We start from the raw sequence: 21,471 nt of genomic DNA, 5'->3' as shown, positions 1-21,471 counted from the left end.
TGATGAAGTATGATCTTATGTATGTATGCATGAAGTAGGTTGCTTAATGTGATACTTGGCTTTGAATAGGGTTATGGGATTCTATTCCTTGCATTACACTAGTATTACTTGGGTTGTCTACGTGTTAAGATGATATTATGTTGGTTTGTACTATGATGCTTACTTTGTATGCATATTGGATTTACTTGGAAAAAAGCATGTTTTGACTAAAATGACCTTTTATGCATGTTTCAATGGTTTTTATGCATAGTAGCCATACTTAGTACGTGTGTTGTACTAACCCATATTGTCTCCTTTTTCCCCAAACATTTAGGTTCGGGCCGTTGAGGATTCAAGCTTACTTCTCAAGACACTTGGAGTTACTTCCCTATGTTGGTGAGTCCTCAAGTCCGAGGATAAGACCCTATGATCTAGCTTCTATGTTTAGTTCTTTGCTTATGTTGAAAGACATTGTTGTACTTTCCTATTTCTAGACTTCTTATTGATGTAAGGGCTAAGTCCCATTTTAGATACTTCTATGTCTAGATGGTGCATTGTGACGAAGTTAGATTCTATTTTTCATATATGAAGTGAAGTTGAACTTCCAAAGTAAAAGTTTTAAATTTTCCATAATTTTATTCTATGATACATGCTATGATGAATGCTAAGGGCTTGTATAAGACTTCTTCGAGGTCGAATACGCCGGTAACGACTAGGGGGTGCTCTCGGGTCGTTACAATTGTGATATTGGGTATGAATTGGTTGTCTCCCTATCATGCTGTGTTGAATCGTAATTCTAAAATAGTAAATCTAGAGATTCCAGGTAGGTATAGACTAGAGTAGGAAGGTGTGTATGGACCTAAACCAGTAAAGATCATATCTTTTATTTGGGTTATAAGGCTAGTGGGGCTGGTTGTTTAGCTTCTTAGCTCATCGTTGGGATGTTAGTGTAGAGTCCCCTTCTATTGAGTCAATATTAACGTTTTCAGAATTTCTAGAGGTATTTCCTATGGACATGTTCTATATGCCTCCATATAGGGATATTGATTCCTCTATAGATTAGAGTCGAGCACTTACCCAATCTCTATTCTTCCTTACCTTATGGCTCCAACGGAGTTAAGAGAACTCAAAACTTAACTACATGAAATTTTAGATAAGGGATTTGTTTATCCCAATGCTTCCCCTTGGGGTGGTTCAGTCTTATTTGTAAGAAAAAAAGATTGTAGTATGAGGAAGTGTATAGACTATATGCATTTGAATAAGGTTATGATCCATAATAAGTATCATTTACCGCGCATAGATGATCTATTTGACCAGTTGCATGGTGTTTTGGTGTTTTTCAAGATAGATTTGAGGTCTGGGTACCATCAAATCAAGATTATGCCTGAGGATATACCTTAGACGACATTCACAACTCGATATGACCATTATGAGTTCTTGGTGATGTCATTTGGGTTAACCAAATTGTTGATGACCTTCATGAGTTTGATAACTGGTATCTTTAAGACATTTTTGGATTTCTTTGTGATTGTGTTTATAGATGATATTTTGATCTACTCCAAGAGTAAGAAGGAGAATGTAGAGAACCTTCACATTGTTCTGTGTATCTTGGGGAAACCAGAATTGTATGCGAAGTTCTTGAACTGTTAATTTTGGTTAACCTCGGTAACTTTCTTAGGGCATGTGGTTTTCAATAAAAGGGTGATGGTGGATTCCCTAAAGATTGAGGAATTTAATAATTGGGTCCGACCTAGCTTTGCGACTGAAGTTAGAAGCTTTATGGGTCTTGCTAGCTACTACCACAGGTTTATTAAGAATTTTGCTTCCATCAATTGTAACAACCCTTTCCATCGTTACGGGAAAACTTTTTAGATTAGTGAAAGAAATCAGGCAAGAAAACTTTTTAGATTAGTGAGTTAAATTTTTTAGGTTAGGCTAGACTCGGATGAAATCTGAGAAAGATATGTTCTAGGGAAATCCAGGGAATGGATTGGGTTAAATGTCTAAGTATAGTGTATTTTTCTTGTTGCTAAGATATTAAGGAGTCAATAGGGCCTTTTGGATGAGTAGAACTCCAGATATCGAACATGGTGTTAAGGGGTTGGTTTGGAACGTCAAAGTTTAAGGGTGTGTTGTGAATTGGGAATTTTGGATGATTTCTGAGTTTTTGTTCCATGTAAGCCGCTGTAGTAGGTGACACACTACTATAGAGGTGGAATTAATTCTTGCTATAGCAGAAGATCCAGCTACAACGCTGCTACTATAGCGAAATTGTGTTGCTATAGCAGAGTTAGTCACAATTAATGCAAAAAATTTCTAAAACTACTCATTATTTGAAAATTATGTTTCCGAGAAGAGTAGAGCCGACCTGGGGCAGTTTTCACCTATTTTCCATTGAAGTCATCTGTAAAGGTAAGTAAATTACGCCCTAGCTTGGTAATTCAAGTACTACGCCTTAGGATCCATGGTGGTGACTTTAGTGGAGGGTTTGGTTGGACTTGATGGTGGAGAAACGTTGGTTTGGGTGGAAATATTATGAAACTTGCTTAGGGTTTTGGATTAGGATATAATCCAGGTATATTTAGGTCATTTGGATATGATTTTATTTTAATGTTATTGTTTATACAACAAGAACAAGATAGATTTCATAACAAGGGGAAAACTCACGTTTAATAGAGCTATTAGGCTTGGTTCGAGGTAGGTGATGATTAAATTGTTTCGCATTTATGTCATATGTGCATGTTAACTCTTTCGTTAGTAATACTTGAACAATATGGCGTTAGGGAATCAAAAAGGGATGAATGCATAATGGTAATTGTGGTTAATAACATGCAATGAACTTAACCTATTTACTTGTGTTTACAAGTGTGATTTTATTCATTGTAGTTGTGATTGCGTGATGTGTGACTTTAAGTTGGCTCAATTGGATATGATTTTATGTTATTTTGATTGTTTATACAACAAGAACAAGATAGATTTCATAACAAGGGGGAAACTCACGTTCAATAGAGCTTTTAGGCTTGGTTCGAGGTAGGTGATGGTTAAATTGTTTCTCATTTACATCATATATGCATGATAACTCTTTCGTTAGTAATACTTGAACAATATGGCGTTAGGGAATCGAAAATGGATGAATGCATAATGATAATTGTGGTTAATAACATGCAATGAACTTATCCTATTTACTTGTGTTTATAAGTGTGATTTTATTCATTGTAGTTGTGATAGCGTGACGTGTGACTTTAAGTTGGATCGAGTATCATATATGGTACATACTAATGATTGGCTCGGGTACCACACTTAGTACATGATATCTCTTTGATTGGCTTGGGAACCATACCTGGTACATATATCAGTGGGCTCGGGTACCACGCCTAGTATGAAATTTCTTATTGGTTTGCTCAGGTACCATGTCCGGTACATATTTACTAATGGTTGGCTCGATTACCAACACCTAGTGCATCTGATTACTCTCTGTGAGTGGGTTCTATAAGTGGCCTGGGTTGCTTCACTATATTTCCTTGTATTGTGACATGGTTTTCCATCAAATTTTGCTTAGAGGTTTCCATTAATTTATTGAGGAAGGAGATTTTATTAGTAGAAAGAGGATGTTCTCTTGTTGAGATTTGGGAGTCCTCATCTCTTTCTACATTGGATTTCACCTTTTTTTCATTCTTGTCATTTCAATGTCCTTGTTCCTCACCTCATGGTCCATATTTATTTCTTGCTGTTGTTTATTGTTATTTAGGTATTGTTCATTATTTCCACGATCCCATTCCCTTATTTCAGTTTCCACGATCTATTATAGGGATGGCAAGGGGACTAGACCAACCTAGTACCAACTTGAGTCCCGGACCGCCGATGCCGGTCCCCGACGGGTGATGTGGGATATAGGGATAGGGGGATAGGGGTGGGGAGATGCGGGATGGGATGGTACATGGTTTTGTCCCGCTCGACCCGACCCGGTCCCCCTCAGTTGAGGTGGGGAGTTGTAAAGGGGTATGCTCAAATTTTTGGTATTGATTTTTTTGATACATTTTCTCCTGTTGCTAGATTAGAAACCATCATATTATTGTTGGCTATAGCTGCACAAAATGGTTGGAAAGTGTTTTAGTTGGACGTTAAATCTACATTCTTGAGGAGGAAATTTATGTTGAGCAACCTGAAGGATTTGCAGTCAAAGGACATGAAGATGAAGTGTATCAGCTCAAAAAAGCTTTGTATGGACTAAAGCAGGCACTAAGAGCTTGGTACAACATGATTGATGAGCATTTGGTTCAACTGGGCTTTAGAAAATGCCTTAGTGAAGCTACTCTCTACATTAAATGTGATGAAATTAATTTTATTGTTATTTCTCTATATGTAGATGATCACTGGTTACTGGAAGTACTAATGAACTTGTGAAGAAATTTAAAGAAGATACGCAACATACTTTTGAGATGACGGATTTGAGAGAAATGATGTATTTTCTAGGAATGGAAATCAAGCAAGAGCAAAATGAAGTGTTCATATGTCAAAAGAAGTATATAAAAGACATTTTGACAAAGTTTAGAATGGAAAATTGTGAAGAGACTACTACTCCAGTGTGTCAGAAGGAGAAGTTGAGTAAGAATGATGAAGCTGAAAAAGTGGATGAGACTCTTTACAGGAGATTGGTTGGCTGTCTCATGTATCTTACTGCAGCTAGACCCGACATTTTATATGATGTAAGTCTTCTATCTTGATTCAGTAATTGTAAAACTGACACTCATATTAGAGCAGCTAAAAGGGTGATAAAGATATGTTAAGGGACATTGAATTTTGGAATCAAGTTCTCTGCGAATAAGAAGTATGTGTTCTAAGAAGCAAGATGTTGTTGCACAATCAACTGCTGGAGCTGAATTCACAGCAGCAACAACTGCTACAAATCAAGCCTTATGGCTTAGAAAAGTGCTACTTGACATGAATTTAAAGCAAGAAAACTGCACAGAGGTGTTCGTGGATAATCAAGCAGCTATTGCTATCTCAAATATCAAATTATTCTTTCTCAGAGACACACAGAAAGAAAGATCTGTTGGGAGGAGTGTTATTAATTTAAAGCAAGAAAAATGGATAGGAGTGTTGATTAATTGCCTCAGTTACTGTAGTAATTAGTCCATAGATGTTTCTGGATTTTTTCCAGCTTCTTAGCCGTCGTCAACATTTTAAGTTAGTTGCTATTTTATAGGAGTTAAGCTGCAATTTTTAATAGTTTGTTTATCATGCAATCATGTGCAATGTAGTTTCTTAGATTTAGGCTTTAGTTTTTTTTTTTTTCTGTATTTAAACACCATTTTAGTTCAATTAAAAATCATATTTCCACCAGAAAGTATTTTCTTTTCTTCTTCTTCCCTTTATTTTTGTTTATAGAGTTAAAGTTCAGTTAAATAACTCCTACAAATGTCTTTAATTTATTTCACTCTATTTATGATTATTGAAAACTCATAAGTTCCTGTCACATGTTGCCACCCGAGCTGATTATGCTTAGTGTCACCTTATATTCAGTACATACCGCATACTTTTCTTTGCGTTGCATCCTTTCTTCATGTAGATTCAGGCGTTTTCTTTCAGACTCGTAGCTAGACAGGTTGCCACTTTCCAGTCAACACTTGGTGAGTCCTTCTCATTCAGAGACTTCAAAAAGTAGTTAGTAGTTTGGTTTTTCATCAAGACAATTAATTGATTTGCGATAGCTGGGAGTCATGTCGTGACCAAACTTATATCTTCTTTATTGTAGTTAGTGGAGAGTTTACTTTAGACATTAGTTGTTTAGTTTCATGGATCTTTCAGTCATATCATTCAGATATATGTTAATTATTTCTTCAATCAATTATGTTTTAGCTTCCGCTCACACTTCTGCAACACCCCAGAAATTAGTAAACTAAACTATAGCTTGATGTGAGGGTTAGAGTCGTAGGTATAACTTCCCATACTTAAATTGAAGGGTTTCGGGTTAGAACGTCAAGGTACAACTCCCCAAGAACCAACCAAGGGTCCTTGAGGAAGACCCTAAAATCTATCCAAATTAGTTCACCCACCAAAGGGACCCACGCCCCGTATGGGGATCCACACCCCGTGGGTGAGGGGTCGTGGGTTAGGGTCCCAGAAACATAGTTGCAGAACACCACCCATGGTTGACCAACACTCTCCGTGGGCATGGTCTCATGGGTGAGGCAGTGGTCAACTTGAGTCGGTTAAGTGAGAGGTAATATGGAACTTTCCTGAATTAATTTGTTATTAAGTGACGTCGTTTTATACTAATTTAGACTAACTATATAATGATTTAAGACCTCTAAATTAAGTCATCTTCCTCATAATTCTAAAATCCCAAATCTAAACCAACTTTTCCCCAAAATTCTCTCCAGAACTTCAAGGAAGAAGAAGAAGAAGGAAGTTGGAGCTAGGGTTGAAGGAGCAAGGTTTTCTTCTCAAATTCATTGGATTTCATTGATAAGGTATGGTAGTCCTTCATCCATGGATAGTTTTCATCCATGGAGTCCCTTCAAAACTCAATTTCAATGATAGAAATTTCCCCAAACGGTAGGGTTTGACTCCAAGTCATGGATTCCTTTCAAAAACGATTGTAATGATTTAATTACTTTATATTATGATTGAATTGATGATCATTATGGTTTTTATGATGTAATCTCCCTAGAATCCATGAAATTCCCTTACTTCCCAATTATGATCTTGTGATGTGGGTTTGTTGATAGAAGAAGGATATTATGAGATTATGCTTGTAGTAATTGAGTTATTTGAATCATGTTATCATCCATGTCTAATGTAGTAATTCTAGATGTGTTGATTGAATGTGATCTTTGATCCGTGAAGGGTAAATTATGAGAATTATGTATGATTATGAGATTTATGTATGTGCTTTAAGAACACTTTGAGAGTGAAGTGTCCATGATTATGATAATGTTGTTGTGTTGATTGAAAGGCTATTCTCATGAACACCTAAGGAACATGATGTGAAAGGTTTTCTCACATAATGATGATTCTAAGGTTGAAAGGCTTTCTCACCTATTGAATCTAAATGAATACATGTACGGTGAAAGGTTATTCTCACGCATGATCTAAGAGCTATCCTAGTGAACTCTTTTGGATGGATTGTCTAGTACATCCTTCCATACGACATGAATCAAGCTATGACTTAATAAAGTATTACGTGGGAATTATGCTTAGCACCGAGTGGATATTGATATGAGATGGAAGCCCTCACGTGAGTTGAGCCCAGGTTTCTAGGAGCAATCTCTTGAGATGGATGCCCTCACGAGAGTTGAGCCCGGGTATCTAGTAACAATCTCTTTGTCCCATAACTACATGCCCCCGTAGGTTATTTAGCTATTGGATCCACCTAAGCTAAAAATAATGGTTCTACCTTAGGCAAGTAGGACACCCATTCGGTGTGGGTAACACCGGATTCCATGAAAGCTCTCATGATCTATGTCGGTTAAGGCTAATTTCCCACAAGTTCAAGTCTAGTATGAACTATGGCTACTTAAGAAGCTTTACTTAGTATGGGATCTCATTAATGCATTGCACAATTACACTTTGAGGGTAGTTGTGGTATGTTACTCTTATGTATGATGATTTATGTTATGAATATGCTTAGGACTGCATTGTTAAGTATGCTTGATATGAGGACTACTTGTAATGATGTATGCTTAACTTGGATTGTTGCTATAAGTTGCTTTCCTTGATATGATTGACTAAAAGTGAATGTTCCCTTGTCTATGAGAAATAAGCTAAGGATGAGATCAAAAGATGGTAAACATGAATGAGGGCCTAAAGTGATTTGCTTAGCATGGGTGGGATTAAGAGGTCTTATCCATGCATTGGACAAGCTTGGCTTGAGGTGGCTCACGAATGTTTCTCTTATGTTATGTTGTTCTAAATGCATTGAATATGCCTATGTCTATGATGTTATCTATCATGCTCACTAGTCATGATTATTGTCTACCATGTTATAGCCTATGTCTTATTATGATGTCTCTTATGCTTATGACTTATATTTTTCCATTATTTTCAAAATGATGATTTAACTTAGCAAAGTGCATGCATTCCACTAAAATGTCCCTTTTAGTATGTTTTCAAGGTTTTTATGCATGGCTATCATACTTAGTGCACTTTTTTACTAACCCATATTTTCCCAAGTGTAGGGTCCGGTTCTCAAGGTGGCTCCCATTGTGGCTAAAGCTTGGATTTGATCATTCCTCCTACCTTGTTGGTGAGTCCTCATGATTTGAGGGCAGCGCTTTTACTTAGTAGTTTCATTCTCGTATTTTCTTTTTGGACTAAGTTGTATGGGCTGTGTCCCTATTTGATTCAAGTATTGTAATAGATGGCTATATTGAGACGAGTATAGACTTCCGCTTTGCTTTTATGAAAAACTTTTTAAGAAGTGAAATGTGTTTTTACTCTTATTGTTCTAATGCCTTATGTTATGATATGCCAAGTGGCTTACATGGTGCCCTTCTGTAACATCTCTCTATGTGAAAGAACTAGAAGTAGATAGGGTTATTTTTGGAAAGAATGAAAAATCTGGAAAATTGGTGAAGTTGTGTTAAGTATGGGTTTTTGGTCAAATTCAAACAACCATAACTCGTGTACTACAAGATACCGTAGGAAAGATATTTAAATTATCTTTCCAACGCCACTGATTTTTCTCAATTTTGAGTTTGTATAAGGTAGATATGCCCATTTGAAGTTGGGATGTCTAGATAAGGAAAGTCAAAACCGGATTTTAGAAGGGTATTATGGTCTTTTCACTACCGAATCAGCTTAATTCATTTTTCGTAATTACTTAGGGGTCTAAACAGAATTATATCAGTTTAAGCTTTACCAAATTACGCTAGGGTTTTTGGAGAAAAGAACTCAAGAGGAGAAAGAGGAGAAAAGTCTAGTGTTCTTGGAGTTTTCTTGTGGAATCAAAGTCGTTTCACTAAGGGTTGATCCCTAAAGAGGTATGTGAGTTCACATAGTGTTGGGTTTGTCCACCTACGCACCAAACATGTTTATTTCAGTATGATTTTCATCCTAAAAGATTGAGACTTTGATGTTCTTGAGTAAATTGTATTTTTGTATATATCCAGAGTTCATTTGTATCTTTGCATACATATAGAGTTATTATTGTATTTCTAAATACACAAAGTTGTTATCCATGTTTTAAAAGCTTTTCTTTATATTGCATTTACATTATTGCTTTATCTTGAAATGAGTTAAGTTGAGCCCAGGTATGTTCTTTCAATTACTTTCAAGCTTATGTCTCGTTTTAGGTTTCCCCTCGCATGCTCGTACATTCAATGTACTGATGCCATTTGGCTTGCATCTTTTTATGATGCAGATACAAGTAACCAGTATCAACATCCAGCACATCGTTGATCCGGTTAAGCTTCAGAGTTGTTGGTGAGCCTCCTTGCTTCCGAAGGATCCCCTTTTTCATTACTTTATCATTTTAGTCCATTAGGATATCGTGGGTCTTGTCCCAACGTCCATCTCAGTTGTTAGAGGCTTCATAGACAGTTAGTTGATGTTAGTTCTTGAGTCTTTCCATTTCAGTTATGTTGGAGACTTGATTTGCCACTTTGGCCACTGAATGTTTATTTATAATACATTCTCAGTTATCATTGAGGTTTTTGTTTACTTTTTAAAGTACAGTTATGTTGAATAAGTCTTCTGCTAAGAGTTAAGCATGACCAAGGGTTCGCTTGGGGCCATCAATAGCTCTTGAGTGCCAGTCCCACCCAGGGTGTAGGCTCGGAGGATGACAAAGTTGGTATCAGAGCACAGAGTTCAAGAGTCCTAGGGAGTCTATGAAGTCGTGTCTGTAGAGTCCTAGTTATCGGTGTGAAGCGCGCCACATCTATAAGTAGGAGGCTGCAACACTTAGGAATTATCTCACTTCTTTCATACTCATTTCATACGATGGAGTTTAACTTTAAAAAATTTCTTTCTAACTCGTGCTTGCGCGTGTCTTCCAGATCATGCCTCGACGAAGAGCTGCCAAAAGTCGTCTGGCAAGAAGAAATGTTGAACCATAGGAACAAGGGGTACCTAATGCACCAGAAATGCAACGCCAAAGAGAGGTCACCAATGCTTCCACGAAGAGCAGTGAGAGGTCGTCTGGCTAGAAGAAATGTTGAACCATAGGAACAAAGGGTACCTAATGCATTGAAAATGCAACGCCAAAGAGAGGTCAACAATGCTGAGTTCCGTGAGGCCAACTGGATATTGAGTCAAGTTGTGACCAACCAAGCTGGGCAACAGAGAGAAAATCATCAGGAAGTGGCTGATACTTCTAGAGTCCGTGAGTTTTTGAGGATGAATCCTCAAAGCTTCATAGGTTTGAGTGTTGCTGAGGATCCAGAAAACTTTGTTGAGGAACTTTAGATGGTTTTTGAGATCATGCATGTTGCTGACACTGAGAGAGTGGAACTAGCTGCATACCAAATGAAGGGTGTCGCTAGGATCTAGTTTGATCAATGGAAGAAGAATCGAGCTGAGGGTGCACCACCTGTGAGTTGGGCTTATTTTAATGAGGCCTTCTTAGGGAGTTTTTTCCCCCGAGAACTGAGAGAAGCAAAGGTACGAGAGTTTCTCACCCTTAAGTAAGAGTCCATGAGTGGTCATGAGTACAGTCTGAAGTTCACACACTTTCCCGGTATGCTCCAGAGATGGTTGCTGACATGAGAAGCAGGATGAGTTTATTCGTTGCTGGGTTGTCTCGCCTGTCAAGCAAGGAAGGTAAGGCAACTATGCTGATAGGGGATATGGACATAGCAAGGCAAATGATCCATGTGCAACAAGTTGAGGAGGACAAGCTAAGGGATAAACAAGAGTTTAAAAATAAGAGGGCTAAGATGTCATAGATGAGTCCGGGAAGTAGAAGAGTAATGCCAACCGGTCTTCTTTCCGATAGAAACAAAAGGGACCTGCTCCATCATCTGCCAGTGCACCTGCACCAAAGAACAAAGATGAGTACAGTAGTCAAAATTTCAAAGCTAAACCTGATTATTCTCAAGGTAGTATGGCACAAGGGGGTAGTAAGCCTCCTACATGTTCTAAGTGTGGTAGGAACCACTTAGGGATATGTCGTGATGGCTCTACTGGTTGCTTCAAGTATGGCTAGAACAGTCATTTTATGAGAGAGTGTCCAAAGAATGAGTAGGGTAATGGTAATGGGGGCAATAGAGCCCAGTGTTCTTCAATCGATCCACCAGACAGAGTTGCATCTAGAAGAGCTACTTCAGGGGCAAGCGGATCAGGAAACCGTCTTTATGCTATCACTAATCGCCAAAAACAAGAGGATTCTCCAGATGTTGTCACTGGTATGATCCAAGTCTTTAACTTTAATGTTTACGCTTTGCTAGATCCAAGAGCGAGTTTATTTTTTGTAACTCCATATGTTCCGGTGGATTTTAATGTTTTTCTTGATAAACTTAGTGAACCCTTTAGTGTTTCTACACCAGTTGGTGAGTCTATTCTAGCAGAAAGAGTCTATCGTGATTGTCCCATTTTCGTCAATCACAAGAGCACCATGGCTTATTTAGTTGAGTTAGACATGGTAGATTTTGATGTTATTCTTGGCATGGACTGGCTTTATGCCTGTTATGTCTCAATTTATTGTAGAACTCGAGTTGTCAAGTTCTAGTTTCCAAATGAGCCAGTCTTTGAGTGGAAAAGTAGTTCAACAGTGCCTAAGGGTCATTTTATTTCGTACCTTAAGGCAAGAAAGTTGGTTTATAAGGTGTGTGTCTATCACTTAGTCCAAGTTAATGATTCTAGTGTTGAGATACCTCATATTCAGTCAGTTTTAGTAGTAAAAGAGTTTCCAAAAGTCTTTCCAAATGATCTTTTCGGAGTCCCTCCTGAGAGAGAAATAGATTTTGGTATAGATCTTGTTCCAGATACTCTTACTATATCTATTCCGCCATATAGAATGGCTCCAATAGAGTTGAAAGAGTAGTTGAAAGAGCAATTGAAAGATCTCCTATAGAAAGGTTTTATTCGACCAAGTGTCTCACCTTGGGGCACTCCCATCTTGTTTGTGTGGAAGAATGATGGTTCCCTTAGGATGTGTATAGATTATCGTCAATTCAACAAGGTTACCATCAAGAATAAGTATCCTTTTTCGAGAATTGATGATCTCTGTGATTAACTTTAGAGTGCTACTTATTTCTCTAAGATAGACCTCAGATCTAGCTACCATCAGTTAAGAGTAAGGGAATGTGATATTCCAAAGACAGCTTTCAGGACTCATTATGGTCATTATGAGTTTCTAGTCATGTCGTTCAGTTTAACTAATGCACTTGCACCGTTCATGGACCTTATGAATATAGTATTCAAGCCTTATTTAGATATGTTTGTTATTGTATTTATTGATGACATTCTAATCTATTTGAGGAATGAGGAAGATCATGCTAGTCATCTCAGAATAGTTCTCCAAACTCTAAAGGATAGAGAGTTGTATGCCAAGTTCTTTAAGTGTGAGTTTTGGCTTGAGTCTATGGCATTCTTAGGCCACATTGTTTCCGGTGATGGAATTAGAGTTGATACCCAAAAAATTGAGGCAATGCATAATTGGCCTAGACCCACATCTCCAACTGATATTATGAGTTTTTTGGGGTTGGCTGGATATTATAGAAGGTTCGTAGATGGGTTCTCATCTATTTCATCCCCTTTGACCAATTGACTTAGAAAATAGTGAAGTTTCAATGGTCTGAAGCTTGTGAGAAAAGCTTTCAGGAATTGAAAAAATGGTTGACTACTGCCCCAGTATTGACCTTACTAGAAGGTACACAAGGCTTTGTTGTATATTGTGATGCGTATAGAGTTGGTTTGGGTTGTGTGTTAATGCAGAATGGCAAAGTTATAACTTATGCCTACAGATAGTTGAAAGTTCATGAGAGGAACTACCCAACCCATGATCTAGAGTTGACTGCGTAGTTTTTTCTTTGAAAATATGGCGCCATTATCTTTATGGTGTTCATGTGGATGTGTTCACCGATCACAAAAGTCTTCAGTATGTGTTTAGTCAGAAAGAGCTTAATCTCAGACAAATGAGGTGGTTAGAATTATTCAAGGATTATGACATGAGTATTATTTATCACCCATGTAAGGCTAATGTTGTTGTTGATGCCTTGAGCAGGTTGTCTATGGGTAGTACCGCCCATTTTGAGGAAGATAAGAAAGAGTTAGCAAGAGATGTGCATAGACTTGCACGGTTAGGAGTTCGATTAATGGATTCAACAAAAGGAAGAGTAGTGGTGATGAATGGGGCTGAATCATCATTAGTTTCAAAAGTAAAAGAGAAGCAAGACCAAGATCCTATTTTGCTTGAATTGAAGGCAAATGTTCATAAACAAAAAGTAATGGCTTTTGAACAAGGGGGATATGGTTTATTGAGGTATCAAGGTAGATTGTGTGTACCAAGGGTGGATGAACTCCAAGAGAGGATCATGGAGGAAGGTCATAGCTCCAAATATTCTATCTATACGGGTTCCACAAAAATGTATCGTGACTTGAGAGAAGTTTATTGGTGGTGTAGTATGAAGAACGGCATTGCAGAGTTTGTTGCTAAGTGTCCGAATTGCCAATAGGTTTAAGTAGAGCACCAAAGGCCCGGTGGTATGGCTCAAAATATAGAACTTCCAGAATGGAAGTGGGAGATGATCAATATGGACTTCATCATAGGTTTACCAAGGACTTACGATTCTATTTGGGTGATTGTTGATATAATGACAAAATCAGCCCACTTTTTACCGGTAAAGACTACCCATTCAGCAGAGGACTATGACAAGTTGTATATTCAAGAAGTAGTTAGACTTCATGGAGTTTCGATCTCCATTATTTCAGATAGAGCTGCGCAATTTACTGCACAGTTTTGGAAGTCATTCCAGAAAGGCTTGGGGTCAAAGGTGAACTTAAGTACTGTCATTCATCCTCAGACAGATAGTCAAGCAGAGCGCACTATTCATACCTTAGAATATATGTTGAGGGATTGTGTGATTAATTTCAAGGGTAATTTGGATGATCACCTACCTCTTATTGAATTTGCTTATAACAATAGTTACCACTCTAGCATCCAAATGGCTCCACATGAAGCTCTTTATGGGAGAAGATACAATTCTCCTATTGGATGGTTTGAAGTTGGTGAAGCTGGGTTGATAGGACCAGACTTAGTTCATCAAGATATGGAGAAGGTGAAAGTTATTCAAGAGAGGTTGAAAACAGCGTAGAGTCGTCAGAAATCCTACACTGATGTTAGGAGAAGATAGTTAGAGTTTGAAATAGATGATTAGGTCTACTTGAAAGTTTCACCCATGAAGGGTGTTATGAGATTTAGTAAGAAGGGAAAACTTAGTCCCCGATATATTCCATTACAGAATATCCAAGAGAATTGGTAATAAAGCTTATGAGTTAGAGCTACCACAAGAGTTAGCAGCAGTTCATCCAGTGTTCCATATCTCAATGTTGGAAAAGTGTATGGGCGATCTTTCATTGATCATACCAACTGAAGATATTGGTATCAATGATAGATTATATTATGAGGAGATTTATGTTCAGATTCTAGATCGCCAAGTTTGCAAGTTGACAACAAAAGAGGTAGCATCAGTCAATGTTCTTTAGAGAAATCAATTTGTTGAGGAATCTACTTGGGAAACTGAGGAGGATATGAAGAAGAGATATCCACATCTCTTTGAGCCCGGAGAAATTCCAGATCTAGGTACTAATTCTCTTCATAGTACTCTTTAATTGATATCCTTAATGTGAGATTTGATTGTTGGGTGTTTGAATTCAATATTTGATGTTACGCCCTTAACTTACTAAGAGTAATCTCATTTGAGGACGAATGTTTCCAAGGGGGATATATTGTAACATCTCGCTAAGTGAAAGATCTAGAATTAGAAAGGGTCGTTTTTGGAAAGAATGAAAAATCTGGAAAATTGGTTAAGTTGGGTTAAGTTGTGTTAAGTATGAGTTTTTGGTCAACTTCAAACAACCATAACTTCTAGCTCAGGATGGGTTAGGTGTGCTACAAAATACCGTAGGAAATATCTTTGAATTATCTTTCCAACGCCACTAAGTTTGCTCAATTTTGAGTTCTGAGGGAGATATGTCCATTTGAAGTTGGGCTATCTAAATAAGGAAAGTCAAAACTAGATTTTAGAAGGGTATTATGGTCTTTTCACTACCCAATCAACTTAATTCATTTTTGGTAATTACTTAGGGGTCTAAACAAAATTAGATCAGTTTACGCTTTACCAAATTATGCTAGGGTTTTTGGAGAAAAGAACTCAAGAAGAGAAAAGAGGAGAAAAGTCAAGTGTTCTTGGATTTTTCTTGCGGAATTGAAGTCGTTTCGCCAATGGTTGATCCCTAAAGAGGTATGTTAGTTCACATAGCGTTAGGTTCGTCCACCCACGCGTCAAACATGTTTATTTCAGTATGATTTTCGTCCTAAAAGATTGAGACTTTGATGTTCTTGAGTTGTATTCTTGAATTGTTTTCGTTCTTGAATTTGGGATGAGATTGAGGAGTTCTTGAGAGTTTAAGGTCGATTGTTAGAGTTGTTCTGAGTTTGATGCTTGTGTACATGTGCTGGGTATCAGAATCTAAAGATGAATTGAGGAAAATAATCGAATTTAGGCGAATTGGGGTTAGAAAACGAAGAAGGAACAAGTCTGGCAAATCTGGGTACCAGGTTTGCGTCGTGGGCCTGTTCCTCAAGATTAACAAAATTTTCTCCGCGTTGCGGAGTGGTCACAGACCGTTCTGCCTCAAAATTTATTTCGCGACCAAATAATTAAATGAATCTCCACGTCGCGGACTTGCTTCCAGACAGTGATTTCTTGATCGTGTCTTATGTTTAACTATCTAAAAACACTCCTAAACATCATGAGTTCTTTGCTATCACAAATCACAATCCTTGAATCCATAAATTAAATTTCAAGTAAAGTTAAGAGCGAAGTCAAAAGAAGTTCATAGTCTTTCACAAGTCTTTTACAAATGTTTTTACTTTGTTTTAAGACCTTAGTTTTGAATTGAGTAAAGAGTAAAGATTGAAGTTCATTTCTTCAGAAGAGTATATCGGGACTATGTATTCCCAAAGTGTAAAATGTTTTCACATTTAAACAAGAAAGGAAATTGAGATTTTCAAAAGAGCCTTTGAGCTAGTTTTCTGTAAAGAGTAAATGCTTTCACAATTAAGCAAGAGAGGAAACACTAATTTCCAAGATAGCCTTCGAGCTAGTTTTTGAGTAATTATCTCAAATCACTGAGTTATGTTTTTAAACATAAGAGCTAGTATCATATTTTGGGAGTAGTATTGAGCACCGATATGGGAGAGAGTTCAGACAACTCCCATCCCCTATAAACCATGTAGCCACCATGGGTAGAAAAAGGGTCATACTTTTTAGATGATTCCTTGGTGCTTTTTAGCATAGACTAGTGGATCCACTTAGTAGTCAGGTTCTATACCCTCAGGAAGGTATAAGACGGCCCTGGCGGCGTGAGGCAAAACACTATATCATCACAATAACTCTTAAGTGATGGTTGTCGGTTAGAGAAACTCCCACAAAAGTATTTTGTATTATTATATACATTGAGTAAATTGTATTTTTATATACATCCAGAGTTCATTTGTATATTTGCATACATACAGAGTTATTATTGTATTTCTAAATACACAAAGTTTTTATCCATGTTTTAAAAACTTTTCTTTATATTGCATTTACATTATTGCTTTATATTAAAATGAGTTAAGTTGAGTTGAGTTGAGCCCAAGTATGATCTTTCCGTTCCTTTCAAGCTTATGTATTGTTTTAGGTTTCCCCTCACATGCTCGTACATTCAATGTACTGATGCCATTTGGCCAGTATCTTTTTATGATGTAGTTATAGGTAATCAGGATCAACATCCAGCGCATCGTTGATCCAGTTGAGCTCCATTGTTGTTGGTGAGCCTCCTTGCTTCATTAGGATGTCGTGGGTCTTGTCTCGACGTCCATCTCAGTTGTTAGAGGCTTTGTAGACAGTTAGTTGATGTTAGTTCTTGAGCCTTTCCATTTCAGTTATGTTTGAGACTTGAGTTGCCACTTTGGCCAGTGAATCTTTATTTATAATACATTCTTAGTTATTATTGAACTTTCAGTTTACTTTTTAAAGTACAGTTATGTTGAATAAGTCTTCCGCTAAGTGTTAAGCCAGACAAAGGGTTTGCTTGGGGTCAGCAATGGTTCTCGAGTTCTTGTTCCGCCCAAGGTGTAGGTAGGCTCGGGGCGTGACACCTTCGGGGTATTATGTGCCTTGTTACGTCTAGGGGGTACCCTTGGGTTGTGACAAACTTCATAGAATTCCAAAGTAGTTCAACCATCATTGCAATACTTGGTCGAGCTTTAGTCGATGTAACTGGACAACAACTAATTGCATGAGTTTTAGTTGATACATTTAAATGTTAAGAATTTAAGCTTAATTGAATATTTATTAGTGTGAACTATATTCAGATCCGAAATTATTGAGAGAATATTCCTTTTTTTTATCTCTTGAAATTCTATAGCTCAACACAATATTCACTATATTTGGAAATCAATTCGTTAAAACAAAGTAAGAGCATTCACAAAATCAAGGGAGTAACAAGTACAACATAAGCAAGCTTCAGAATCTGCAAGATGTCATAGAACTCCATTTTTGTCGTGCTCTTCATCATTTCATCTCCTTGCTTTAGAAGTTTTTGAAGACATAAGAAATCATTGCAACCTTGATTTTTAGAAAAATACCTTAGACCTTGGCTGGAATATTTTTAGTATTATTTTTTCATTTAGAAGCCCCACAAATTTTGTACTCAGTTTAGTGTGCTCTCTTAATTTTTTTTGTCTCTTGAAATTCCATAGCTCAATACAATATTTAGTATATTTGAAAATCAATTCATTATTACAATGTAAGAGTTCCAGAGATCACTGAAATATCGATATGACCTAGAAATTTAGAACAATTTGCAACTCCATACAGACAACGAACAATTGTATTCCGGTATCACTCAAAATTATAGTTACACGCTAACTCCATTCCGACAGCTATATCTTTCTTTATACATTAATGACACCTAATTTTTATGATGTGATTTTTCAAATGACTAACCTAATTAAGGAATTGAATATGCTCCATACATTGCCTCCATCCAATAAAAGAGAGAAGTAGAGTTTAGGGACTTCAAACATATAAGTTACGTGAGAAGTTTCTATTATATTGTTGTTGAGTTGCTCACTATTGTCATGATCAAGCTGACAACAAACACACAACTAAAGAAAACAAATCACAACTTAAGAAAATACCTCAATTTTTATTTCATGAGTTTTGTTATTATGTCGACAACATCGAGTGTGCCTCTATATGGATGTGTTCTCTTCTTTTATCCTTTCTTTTCTCTTTCTGCTAGGTGTGTGGTTTTATAATCATTCTACTCTTATTTTCTTAATTCACCGACATTCCAAGCTTTGGTTTGCCCAGGTAAGATGTCATATTATTTCGAAGAAAGTCAAATGTTTTCTGGTTATTTGCTAATGTAAGGAATTGGCAACTACAATTATCAATTTGAGTAAATATCGAATGCACAAACATAATACATATAACTTAAAAAATTGTTTGCTTTATTCTTTCGATAATTAAAGAGAGATAATGTATTATTATTGCAAAAACATATGACACATAAAGAAGACGACAAACATGCTTCTGCTACATGAACACTCCATCTTCAAGGGCATTCACTAAAGGAGCAGATCCTTTAAATGGAAGGATGCAAGAATAGGTGACATATTTGACACTATCAATAAGCACAACAACGAATATCCGAGAGAGGGACTTCAAACCTATATGCCATCACCATCAACCAGAACAGATACTTCAATGGAAGAAAGTGACTTGTTCCTGCTGAAGTTCTCTTGCTTTCCATTTGTTCCAGTTTGTTTTTCAGAAATGCTGTGAGAGGGTCTAGAAAGGGAAACTGGAGGGCCATTGAGGATCCTTCTATTTCTGTGGAGGTGTGCCATTCTGCCTTTCTTCCATAGATATATCTCTACCAGAAGCTGACGCATCAAACTGGAACACTTCTGTACACATGCCTGAACTCAACAAAGATCCTGCCCAAATGAACACAAAAATGAATTAAAATACTGGAAAGTAGAAGGCTATTCCAAAACATGAATTTTCTTAGAGCGTATACTATGACTCAAAGAAATTAAAAGTGCCTAAATTCTCAAAGCAAACACTAGAGGAATTCATTTAAACTAAAAAAAAAGGAAAAAGAAAAGCAAAACATGATTTTAAATGATATGAAGTCCTTAAACTGCTCAGTCATATCACAAAGATAGGAATTAATAGTCAGTCTAGATTAACAACACTTACCGGCAAGACCTTCAAGGTACCACTCCTGCATTTTTGATTTTACATTCTCTTTCTCTTTAGATCCAAGAATGATTTGTCCCATTGCAAGACTTCGATAAAGGCGAGGATGGATTCCTGGGATGACAGGGGCTAAATCACCAGGAACTGTGAGGCCGGCCTCTCTATTTTTCTTATCAGCACTTTCATGAAATGCCATGGCTTTATCACTTGCCGATATATATTGAATTATCAAGTTCCCATCAATCTCAACAAGTTTATCATTCCTTGGGACATATAGAGAGGCTGCCAAAGGATCACTACCATTCCCCACATGAACAAACTTATATGCAGCCTTATTGGTATTTTTCTGATTGCTTTCACCATGACCTCCCCGGCCACAATGGGAGCTATGATCTTTTCCACCGTATTTTCGGGAATAACCTATCTCATTCACAGGACCTATCAATTGTCAAAACTCTTCCATGATGTTTTACATAAAATCCACTCAGAAAAGATTCTCCACTCACATATGGTTCTGTAATACCTCCATATCTCAGTTTTAATAAAGGAACCAACCCACCAAAGAGCATCATGAAGAACAACACACCAAGGAAGCTAACACTAGCAACCTTCTTTGTTTTCACCTCACTCTTCTTTTTCTCCACATTCTTGCTAATTTTTGGCATGGGTGCTAGTGCCTGTGATTTCAACTTTGGAATGGGAACTAATGGCACTTGAGATCCTTGTCGGCTCATCATATAAGATGGTGTATATGACATCCATGGAGGAGGATACGGATAAATCTTGGGGGGTGGCGACACTTGAGCAGGTACACCAGTACCTCTAAGTTGTGCCTTTAGAGTTACATTTTCCGCCATTGCATAGGATAAATTTGCATTCAAATGTTGAATTGTTGAATGAAATATTATAAATTTTTTCTCTAACTCCTTAACATAATGCTTCTTTATTTGCCTTGACAAGTGAGCACTTTCCTTGTTCCTAATTTTTCTAGCCATCCCCTTTTCGTCCTCATCATTGTTAACATTGTCACTCAAGGAAAATATAGTGGATTTTTGGTGTTTTCTTACATCATTCGAGTCTTCACTACTCTTTTTCCTTTTCAACAAATAACTACAGTTACTTATATTAGAATTGACACTCTCTAATTTCATACTCTTGAAAGAACACGAGATCTCGGTCAACCTTTTATGGAATGTACGAGCATGCAAGGGGAAATCTAAACAAGACATAAGCTTGAACTGGAACTGAAGAAACAACTTACCTCTTCTCAACTCAACTCAGGGATACTCAAAGTTACTCAACTCATTTCAATATAAAGCAGTAGAAAATATGCATTATAAAGAAAAGCTTTTAAAGCATTAGACAATAACTCAATGTATTAGAAAATACAATATAACTCAGTTTGTATGCAAGAATACAAAATAACTCTGTGGGAGATTCTCTAACCGACAACCATCATTATGAGCTATGTGATGATACAACATCTAGTCCACGCTTTGAGAACTGTCCTATACTTTGTCGGGGTATAGGACCTACTAACTAAGTGGATCCACTAGTCTATGCTAAAAAGCAATAAGGAATCATCTAAAAAGTCTGAGCCTTTCAAGGTTATGATTCATGTTATGAATGATTTCTAGATGTTTAGAAGTAGTTTAGAGTGTAGAGATCAATTAGAATACATGGGTACAATTTGAGGGAACTAAAAGAGTAGGGGACCTGGCGACCCTGGTGCACTGAGTGGCGCGGGGCGGCAACCCCTGAACTACTGAAGGGGATTTGGGGCTCACTGAGTGGCGCAGAGACCCAGGACCAAAACTACAGAACCACTTTTGTGGCGCGGTGCGCAACCCTGCCCAAAACTTCCTGAGGAATTTTGTTTCTAGTTTTCTAACCCCAATTCGCCTAGAATCAAATGGTTTATTCCCAACTCACTTAGATTCGAATACCCAACATTAGTGCACGATAATCTACTCAAAACAACCCTCAAACTACTAACTTGTCTCAAGAATTCATCAAAACCTCAATAATTAAGATTACGAATGAAACTTCAAGAAAACTCATCAAGAACTAT

The 21,471-nt window shown here is 37.2% G+C and overlaps 1 protein-coding gene across 1 annotated transcript; it reads right to left on the bottom strand.

The window, feature by feature from the left end:
- Positions 1–18,731: 18,731 nt before the first annotated feature.
- Positions 18,732–20,551, bottom strand: LOC125830536 (bZIP transcription factor 17-like). Its single transcript, XM_049509723.1, is given in 5 exon segments — positions 18,732–18,871; positions 18,874–19,034; positions 19,036–19,135; positions 19,401–19,839; positions 19,841–20,551. Coding segments are annotated over 5 exon segments (1,551 nt in total).
- Between the last annotated feature and the right edge of the window lie 920 nt (positions 20,552–21,471).

This window comes from Solanum verrucosum, unplaced genomic scaffold, assembly GCF_900185275.1.
Source record: "Solanum verrucosum unplaced genomic scaffold, falcon-dt-bn FXZP01000075.1, whole genome shotgun sequence".
In the NCBI taxonomy this organism is placed as follows: domain Eukaryota; kingdom Viridiplantae; phylum Streptophyta; class Magnoliopsida; order Solanales; family Solanaceae; genus Solanum; species Solanum verrucosum.
Note: the sequence above shows the minus strand (reverse complement) of the source record. Positions and strands in the feature narration are given on the sequence as shown.